This window comes from Mus pahari, chromosome 10 (genome assembly GCF_900095145.1).
Source record: "Mus pahari chromosome 10, PAHARI_EIJ_v1.1, whole genome shotgun sequence".
NCBI classification, from domain to species: domain Eukaryota; kingdom Metazoa; phylum Chordata; class Mammalia; order Rodentia; family Muridae; genus Mus; species Mus pahari.
Genome location: NC_034599.1, coordinates 43,557,322 through 43,567,806, shown reverse-complemented (window position 1 = coordinate 43,567,806; position 10,485 = coordinate 43,557,322). Strand labels below are relative to the sequence as shown.

Here is a 10,485-nt window from a genome sequence, read left to right as displayed (position 1 = left end):
CCAAAGGATACAGGACTGGAACTCAAGCAGGTCAGAAAGCAGGAGCTGATGCAGAAGCCATGGAGGGATGTTCTTTACTGGCTTGCTTCCCCTGGCTTGCTTAGTCTGCTCTCTTATAGAATCCAAGACTACCAGCCCAGAGATGGTCCCACCCACAAGGGGCCTCTCCCCCTTGATCACTAATTGAGAAAATGCTCCACAGCTGGATCTCATGGAGGCATTTCCCCAACTAAAGCTCCTTTCTCTGTGATAACTCCAGCTGTGTCAAGTTGACACAAAACTAGCCAGTACAAATACTTACTTTCTGTTCTGTTGCAGAATAAAAAATCTTAGTAATGACAACAACATGCTGCTCTCTTTGACATTTCCTGTCATTTGGTTTAGCTAAGAGGAACAGAAAGCATGACTTGGACTTGCCTAACAAATAAAGGTGTTTATCGACACAGAAATGGACAGTATATTCTAAGATTGCCCTTTACACCTAGTGTTCTTGGCTTTATATTGCCTCTCTGTAGTCACTGTTTTTAGGTGTGTTTCCGCTCACAATCATGACCATTGTTTTTAATCAAGGAATGTTCTCATGTACCCCAGGCTCTTCTTGACCTGACCAGATAACAAAGATTACCTTCACATCTGATCTTCCTGAGGATGTGCCACTATGCCCTGCTGGTGTGGTGCTGAAGGATGAACCCCAGGCTTCATGCATGCTGAGCAGATTCCCTTTTAGCTTAGTTGCATTTCTACTACAAGACAGATTCTTTTAAATTTGACTTAAAAAAAAAAAAGAATTCAAAATTGAATAAAACTTCCCTGATGAAACACAGGGTACATGGCTGGAGACATTGGCTCCTAGTGATGTATCTTTAGCAAATGTAGTTTAAAAACATGTCAATCTGCTTCCTAATCACTTCATCAGGTGGATGGAGAATATTGGAACCACATGCAATGGTCATGTCCCAGGCATCAACGGTACCCACATGCAGGTCTTTGAAAATCTCCTTTGCGGTTAGATACTGAATAAGACCATGGAAGTCTCCGAATTTCTCTGTCTCTACGTTCATCTCCCTAACATTTTCTGTCTTAATGATGACTTTAGTATCAGGGCTTCTGAGGAAGAGCCGTCCAATAGCCTTTTGGATACTGATGGCTCTATGAATGAAAAGTTCCATTGGGAAGGGTCTGAAGTGCTGGCCCAAGGTAATGACTATGACAGTATCTTTGTCGCCTGGTAAGCGGTCAATTTCCTGAGGTATATAGCCATCATCTATCACAGAGTAGAGGTGCATAGAGATGAAAGGGTGGCTGTGTTTCTTCCATTCAACCAGTGTGTGTCTTTCAGCATCCAAAAGCAAATATTTCTTAAATGGTCCAGTCCCATGAAGGTCAAAAGGTTTCAATGCTGGAAAGAAAACAGAAAAGATCTTTAACCGGAAGTTAAGAATGAATACATGTTAAAAGGAAGAACAATATTTAAGAGGAGATTAAAATATAACTATAAAGACTCAAACCCAGAGAGCAAAACAAAAATCAAAGCCCAGGCAAGGAGTGAAGCCACATCAAAGCCCCACAGGGCCAGCTTGGGTTTCTGGAAGAACATAAAGATAACTACTTACTTTGTGTAACCTTGGGAAAGTACTCGATCCATTGGCGCAGTGTGGAGTCTCCCAGGAGGTAAATGAGCTTTCTTTTCAGACAGTCATTTATCTGACTTGAGTTTAGCAGGCGCTGGGTGCACTGTGCTGACACCCACCTTCCTTGTAAAGTGTAACCGCTAGGTATGGGAACCTCCATTCCGATCTCACATTGCTTTCTCACGTCTTCACTCTCTGGTAACAGATATTTGTGGATAACCGTTCTAATGGCATGAGCCAAGCACCCAGCTCCCTCCCTTAGTTCCCCTCCCCGCTTTTCCTGTTAGTTTAGTTTTGACTACTAGTTATATTTAGGTGCTAAGCACTTCAACTCTTTTTCCTGGCTGGTCTGGACCTCACTCTGTAGACCAGGGTAGCTTTCAACGCAGAGATTTGCCCACCTCTGCTCCTGAATGCTGAGATTAAAGTGGTGTGCCACCCACAGATTCAATGCAATTCCCATCAAAATTTCAACACAATTCTTTACAGACCTTGAAAATACAAACAAACAAAACCCAGAATAGCTAAAACAATCTTGTACAATAAAAGAACTTCTGAAAGTATCACCACCCCTGACTTCAAGCTGTATTACAGAGCAATAGTAATAAAAATTACATGGCATTGGTATAGAAACAGGCAGGTTGATCAATGGAATCGAATCAAAGATCTAGGAATAAATCCACACATATATGTTCACTTGATTTTTGACAAAGAAACCAAACCCATACAATGGAAAAGGAGAGCATTTTCAACAAATGGTGCTGGTCTAACTAGATGTCTGCATGTAGAAGAATGCAAATAGATCCATATTTATCACCCTGCACAAAACTCAAGTCCAACTGGATCAACGACCTCAACTTAAAAGCAGATACACTAAATCTAATAGAAGAGAAAGTGGGGGTGGGAGGTGCTGGCACAGAGGGTAAGAGCACTGACTGCTCTTCCGAAGGTCCTGAGTTCAAATCCCAGCAACCACATGGTGACTCACAACCACCCATAATGAGACTGACGCCCTTTTCTGGTGCGTCTGAAGTCAGCTACAGTGTACTTATGTATAATAATAAATAAATCTTTGGGCTGGAGCAAACAGGAACTGAGTAAGCAGAGTTGACCAGAGTCAGTGGGGCCGACCAGAGCAAGCAGAGGTCCTAAAAATTCAATTCCTAACAACCACATGAAGGCTCACAACCATCTGCACAGCTACAGTGTACTCACATAAACAAACAAACAAATAAGTAAATAAATACATTTTTTTAAAAAGGAAGAGAAAGTAGGGAATGACCTTGAATTCATTGGTATAGGAGACAATTACCTGAACAGAACATCTATAGCTCAGGCACTAAGAACAACAATTAATAAATGGGACCTCATGAAACTGAAAAGCTCTGTAAGGTAAAGGGCACTGTCAATAGGAGAAAATAGCAGCTGGCAGAATGGGAAAAGATCTTCACTAACCCTACATCTGACAGAGGGTTAATATCCAAAATATATCAAGAAAAATTAGACACCAACAACCCAAACAACCCAATTAAAAAATGGGTACAGAGCTAAACAGAGAATTCTCAACAGAGGAATCTCTCATGGCCAAGAAACACTTAAAGAAATGTTTAATGTCCTTGATCATTAGGGAAATGCAAATCAAAACAACTCTGAGATTCCACCTCACATCCATCAGAATGGCTAAGATCAAAAACTCAAGAGATAATACATGCTGGCGAGGATGCGGAGCAAGGGGAACACTCCTCCATTGCTGGTGGGTTGCAAACTTGTACAAGCACTCTGGAAATCAGTTTGGTGGTTTCTCAGAAAATTTGGAATAGCTCTACATGAATACCACTCCTGGGCATACGCTTAAAAGATGTTCCACTGTACACACAGGGACACTTGCTCAACTGTGGACATGGCAGCTTAATTCATAATAGCTGGAAACTCAAAACAACCCAGGTGTCCCTCAACTGAAGAGTGGATAAAGAAAATGTGATTCATTTACACAATGGAATACTACTGCTATTAGAGTAGGCAAATGGATGGAACTAGAAAATACCATCCTGAGTGTGGTAACCCAGACCCAAAAGGACATGCATGATATGTACTTTTAAGTGGTATTAGATATAAAGTACAGAATAACTGTGCTACAGTCCACACACCCAGAGAAGCCAATTAACAAGGAGGGCTCAAGGGATGATGCTGGAATCTTTCTCAGAATGGGAGATAAAATAGACATTGGAGGTGGATGGAGGGAGGGAACTGGGTGAGAGAGGGCATAGGGAGGACAATAGGGCAGTTGGGGGAACAGGTGTAGGGAGCAGGGGAGAGAATGGAAATCGGTGGTGGGTGGGTGGGGGGCATCTCTAGGACATGCCAGAGACCTGGGAGGAGGTGAGGCTCCATTAGCAGATATTGGTCTTTCTGTGGTCCCCCAACAACTGGTGCAGCGACTGTCCCTGACTCTGTTGTCTGCCTATGGATGCTGTCCCCCTAACTAGGTACCATGTTTGTTCTCACTGGGAGAGGATGCACCTAGTCCTGCAGTGACTTGATGTGCCAGGGTGGAGTGATGTGAGGGGGGCCTCCTCCTTCTTAGTGGAGAAGGGGAGGGGGGCATAGGAGGAGGGACTGTGTGAAGACAGAACAGGGAGGAGGTCTATAACTGGGATGTAAAGTGAATAAATAAATAAGTTAATGAAAAGAAAAAGTAGTTCACCACCACACTGTGCTCCTCCTTTCTCTGTAATAATAAAAATACTGTGAACATTATTTATTCTTACAGTGAAAAAAATACTGTGGTATAAAAATGATTTGATTCCCCTACTCAGTCTTTTGAGTGATTCTGGGTCATCTCAACTCCCCTCTGTTTGCTTTCTTCCAAATATGATCATTATCTCAAAGTGATATTTTTTTCTTTCCTTGTCATTCCCATTGGTTCTTTGGTGCCTGAAGTCTTTAATCTGAGTGATGCTACACTGGCCTGCCAGTTGGTGTCCTTATCAGTAAGCCCTCTGCCTCCATTTCATCCGTGAGATAATGTTAACACAGGCATGGTACTCAACGCTTCCGAGTGCGAGTCCATTTAAACACTGTGGGGGGAAATGTCCAGCTCGACAATGTCTTAGTGGGACTTTGCTAAAAGTGACAAATTGTCCCTCACATGGACTGAACTGCTCTCTCAGGCCCCACTGTCACGACACCTGCCACTCTCCATCTTCCTAGACATCCTGGTGGCAGGGCACCCGGCGTTTTGTCATGGCGTGGCATGGGCTGCTCGCGCCACTTTTTTGCCATGTTCTCCACGCTGCTACCTGAGCCAAGAACAGTGCTAGGGCTGGCTCCTGGGGCATCACACATGGCAACCAATCGATCCAGCACCCAGGTGCATTTTTATCTCATAGCCTATTGCCACATCATCATCATCTCTGCACTAATGCCAATTCTTGAGTTAGACCGGTGTGCCATAGGAAGAGTCAGTGAGCATGGTTTACCTGCAGAAATGATTTCCTCTTCAGGGAATGAATGTTTCTGAGGGAAGAGGCCTGGACTAACATGTAGTACAGTGTGGAGGCCCGAGGTTCCTTTCATCTTGTTGTTCTGCTGTTTCTAACACAGCCTCCTCCCAGGCCTGATGGGGTTTTTTCCTCTCACATTTTAGCTGCAGTTCAGCCAGGGGGAAGGAGAGAAATAGTAGAGGAATGGAAGTTGCTTTTAAACACAGGCCCTACAATTTGAACGTATCAATTCTGTTCATGCTCCCAGACACAGGTTAGCCACAGCAATCAGCAGCTGTTAGACAGCTGACTATGAGCTGGGTTAGAACAATGGCTTCTATCATCAAGCAAGGAGCAGACATTAGGGACTTGCCATCTCTGCTTACTGTCCCCATGCCGTCCTTCCTTCCTTCAAGGAAGGACCTTGTAGTTTCTGGCCATGCCCTCAAGATAGAGTCATTATTAAATGGTTGCACTTTAAGGTTAGCTCTCTGTGGCATTTAAAAAGGTGTGTGTGTGTGTGTGTGTGTGCTCCATGGTGTGGTGTTCTTGTGGAGGTCAGTGAACAACTTACAGGAGTTAGTTCTTTCCTCTGCTATGTTGGTCCTGGGAATCAAAGTCAGGTTGTTAGGCTTGGTGACAAATGTCTGTCCCTGCTGAGCCATTTCACTGGTCCTTGCTTAGCCTGCTGCACCCATAGGCTCTACATTCATGGATTGAAACAATCACGCATGGGAGATATTCAGGAAAAACACTCATCTGTACTGAACAGGTAATACTTTTTTTCCCTCCTTTGTAATCTGGCAACAAAATTGTATTGGGACGATTTACACAGCATTTAAGTTATAGTAAGTATTAGAAGTACTCTAGTGCTGATTAAAGCCCGTAGGTTATGTACAAATGCTAGGCCATTTTATGCAAGGAGTTTGGGCATCTACATATGTAGGTCTCCAAGCTGGGTCCTGAAACCAATTCCCCATGGGTAGCTATTATTGGTGACCCATGGGCAAAGTGGCAGCATGGCGCTGGTGGCAGAATTATCAACCTCACCCGGAATAAACTCTCGAATCTTAGTAGCTGAGTTGCCAAATGGGATTTCCTTTGATGCCACTAATTATATAGCTATGTTGTTGTGGAACAGTTGGACTTCTAGGGGGCTTGGCAGCACTGCATCCTGAACAGCTGAACACTGCAAGTGTGGGCACTTCAGGCCTGCCATTACTGAATATTCCCTGCTTTAATAATGCACCAAGAAGATAATCTGTACTTTTATTTGCATGATAACCCACTACGAATGGGACAGCCCTGCCAGTTTACTCTAAAGCATACCGTGTGCATATTTGTATCCCAGGACATGGTTTTCTTACATCAGCTCATTGTTTATTTCATGGTTAGCTTATATCATGAGCAATACATGGCCAATAATATGGGATTCTATAATATTTTTAATTACTCTAGGGATTGCAGAAGGTGTACTAATGGTTGCAATGTATTTGTCTCTGTGAGTTTAAGATAAGTCTGGTGTACACAGTTAGATCCCATCGGGAGAAAAAGAAGAGAAGAGAGAAGGAAAAGAAACAGCTACCACAGGGGAGAAGGGACTTACTGTTGCATTGGGAGACAGCAATATACTTCGGGTTCTTCATCACTTCAACTCCTATGTTGGACCTTCAAAGAGACAAAATGACAGATTAGCCTGTCATGTGTCATTGAACATATGCAGCATGAATCACCTGCTTGTAAGGGAAGCAAGGGCTCATTTAAAATTTCTGCTAATATGACTAGAAACTATTATTTCAAAGGTCACTGAGGTATTATAAATGAAGTAGGATTTTGGAGTGCTTTCTACCTTGCTGAGAGTCTCTGGAGTCCAGGGCATTTGCCACATGCAGTCATGATACTCGCAGTTGTGCTCGCAGACAGGAGTCTGGCATGACTGTCCTCTGAGAGGCCCCGCCCACCAACGGACTCAGACAGAGGCATATACCCACAGCCAGACAGTAGATGGAGCCTGTGGGCTCTTATGGAAGAATAGGAAGAAGGATTGCAGCCCCTAAGGGGTAGGAACTCCACAAGAAGACCAACAGAGTCAACTAACCTGAACCTTTGGGTCTCTCAGAGACTGAACTACCAACCAAAGAACACACATGGACTGGACCTAGGCCTCCCCACACATATGAAGCAGATATGCAGCTTGACCTTCATGTGGGTCCTGAACAACGGGAGCTATTCCAAAAGCTGTTGCCTGTATATGGGATATGCTCTCCTAGCTGGGCTTAATTGTCTGGCCTCAGTGGGAGAGGAAGCCACTAGCCTCGTAGAGACTTGAAGTGTCAGGGTGGGGGGGGGGGATACCCAGGAGGGTTCCCATCTGCCCAGAAGAGAAGGGGAGGGGGAATGGGGAAAGGACTGTGGGAGGGAGCAAGCAGGAGGGGCCAGTGAATGGGATGTAAAATGAATAGGTAAAACGTAAACATTTTAAATAATCATAAAATCCTAAAGCAAAAAACTGCTCCCACATCATCTACTCAAAGTCATAATCTTATCCTTAAATTACAATGATCCTCCCTGTCTCTGTTTAAAGATATCTAAGTTCTTCAATACAAAGACACAGCATCCTCTCCCACTGCACATGCTCGTTGGCTATTATTTAAAGTCAGCCACTCTCCCATCACTTACTCGAGGAGTCTAGACTTCTACGGTAGCACATGGACTGCTCACCACAGGGCCCCAGCTTCCCCTTTCAGTCCTGCTTCCTGCTATTTCATCTTCAGTTGCTCTTTTTTAAAGCCAGACTTGTTTTACATAGAGCAAAGTTATCTGAAGGAAGGTAGTCCATTTGCTGGGTCACTCTCTCGCCTCAATACCTATCTCAGTGATTGGTAGAAAATAGAGTTCAGGGCTGGTGAGATGGCTCAGTGGGTAAGAGCACCCGACTACTCTTTCAAAGGTCCAGAGTTCAAATCCCAGCAACCACATGGTGGCTCATAACCATCTGTAACAAGATCTGACACCCTCTTCTGGAGTGTCTGAAGACAGCTATAGTGTACTTACATATAATAAATAAATAAATCTTTAAAAAAAAAGAAAATAGAGTTCAGTTTGTTGTGTGAACTAAATGCCTGCTGTGGACACAGGAGTAGTTAGTGGGTAGGGAAAGATTTGGTGAGTTTCATAATCATAAATAAAAGAGAAGGAACAGAAACCTAGCTGTGCTCTTACTTCCTCAGAAGGGGTGTGGGGGACATCATACCAGGAGCTCAAGCATGGATGCTAGACAGGATTCTGCAGTGTGCAATTTTCCCATGCGTGGCGTTTACTCTTACCAATCATTTGTGTCTGATAGCTTAAGGAGAAAAGATTCGAAACTTGACTTTGAAAACTGTTAAGAAAGGAGTCACTGAGGAACTATCTATTGTTTTTATTTTGTTATGAAGTAAAGGAAAATGAAATGTGGTGTGCGTGTGAGTGTGTGAGAGTATGTGTGAGTGTGTGAGAGTGTGTATCAGTGTGTAAGTGTGTATGAGGGTATATGAGTGTGTATATGTGCGTGAGTGTATGTGTGTGTATGAGAGTATGTGAGTGTGTGTGTATGTGAGTGTGTGAGTGTGTGTGTGCATGTGAGTGTATGTGAGTGTATGTGTACCAGTGTGTGAGAGTGTGTATCAGTGTGTATGTGAGTGTGTGAGGATGTATGAGTGTGTGTATAAGTGTGTGTATGTGAGTCAATGTGTGTGAATGTGTGTATGAGTGTGAGTGTATGTATGTGAGTGTGTATGAGTGTGTGTGTGAATATGTATATGTGTGAGTGCATATGTGAGTGAGTGTGCATGTGAGTGAGTGTGCATGTGAGTGAGTGTGTGTGTTTGTGTGTGTGTGTGTGTGTGTGTGTGTGGACTGTGTAGGGAGGGTATAGATTTTGGCTAAATGAAAACAAAAAGGGTTCCAACTGATAGGTGTCTCAGGGTCATGACTGACAGGAAGAGGCAGGCTGGCAACTAGGTTTGGGGAGCCTGTGCAGCTGAGGGCTTCCAGGAATTGCTAGGCTACAACTTGAGGAGAATGAAGGAGTCTTCTACCCAAAGAAGGGCCCATGTGCCAAATCTGCTCAGGAGATGAGCTGATGCCTGGTGGGAGCTGACTTCTTAGCGGGATTGCTCAGGCTGCAGTAGAGAGAGAGAGAGAGTAGAGCTGAGCTTTGTGGCTGGAGCACTAAACATCTGGCCTAGAGTATGCTGTGACGATGCCTGCTGAATAAATAAATAAAACATGTTATGGTAGGCAAAGGAGGGAGTGAGAGCGTGGGAAAGAGAGGGGGTAAAGGCAGGGGATGAGAGGGGGAGAGGGAGGAGATGGGTGGGTGGGAGAAAGAATCAAAGTAGAGCATGGCAAAGAAGACAGAGTCCTGCCAGCTAGTGGTCACAGTAATTGTGGTGAAATGAGCGACGAAGCCTGACCCTCTGAACGCTACAGCTTCACAAGGCTTGGTGGTAAGTGGATGAACAAAAGACTGTTACGAGGCAAACCATACCAGCTATGATGGAGGAGGTAGGGGATCATGACACTATCAGATCTTTTGAACGGAGAGGGTAAGACACCTCCGAACTACAGCAGGGTAATTTCCTTTGGAAGATATTTCGTAAGACCTAGATCTGTATATAGTAAAATAACATAACCTGACCGGTTGACATTGGTTGTCAGGCGGAGCAGAGGCAGATATCCGGTTCCTTTTTATCGGGCAGCCCCTTTTATTGAGTATGTCAATAGGAAAGCAAAGTGTCATGGATGGGGGGCCCAGTAAAGACAACACAGGTCTTCCCAGAATCTTGAGTGGAGGAAGCACCTGAGGGGCTTCTTCAGTAGTGAGATGGGCAGTGAGGCTCTGCTGGGGGAGATCTCTCATTGTACTGAAAACATACTCACTTCTGAAAAAGGTTTTTTTCTTTGGCAGTGAGATAAGAAACATCTTGCTGCTTGGTACACACATGGGTAAGGGCCTCACAGGGCATGTGTCGAGGTTTCTCGCAGTAGAAGACTTCTTCACCACCACTGTACAGGTATTTGCATAGCTCGCTGCACGAGTCTAGAATCAGGCCACATTCAGCTGTGACGTGGGACGTGCCATTAACAAAAGTACCTTTGAAAGCAATTCTGCCGTAGCCTTCATTCCTTGCTCTCCAGAGAGCTGACACCCCTTCACTGGGGTGCATGAGCAGGATAGACAGGGAGACCTGGCCCTCCCAGAACAGAGTGAAGCTGACGAGGTAGGTGCCATTGTTGAAGTCTGTCACCTTTCCAGAAGCGCCTGCCTTCAGGGCAGGGGAGGAAATCCTGGCCCTCAGGAAGTCCCCACCATACTCCTTCCTGTTTCC

At 44.5% G+C, this 10,485-nt stretch overlaps 1 protein-coding gene across 1 annotated transcript; it reads right to left on the bottom strand.

Annotated features, from left to right (window-relative positions):
* Positions 1-863: 863 nt before the first annotated feature.
* Positions 864-10,485, bottom strand: LOC110328338 (NXPE family member 1-like; the record flags this gene model as incomplete). Its single annotated transcript, XM_021207787.1, has 4 exons — positions 864-1,399; positions 1,614-1,826; positions 6,720-6,781; positions 10,037-10,485. Coding segments are annotated over 4 exons (1,260 nt in total), but the record flags the coding sequence as incomplete, so codon positions are not given.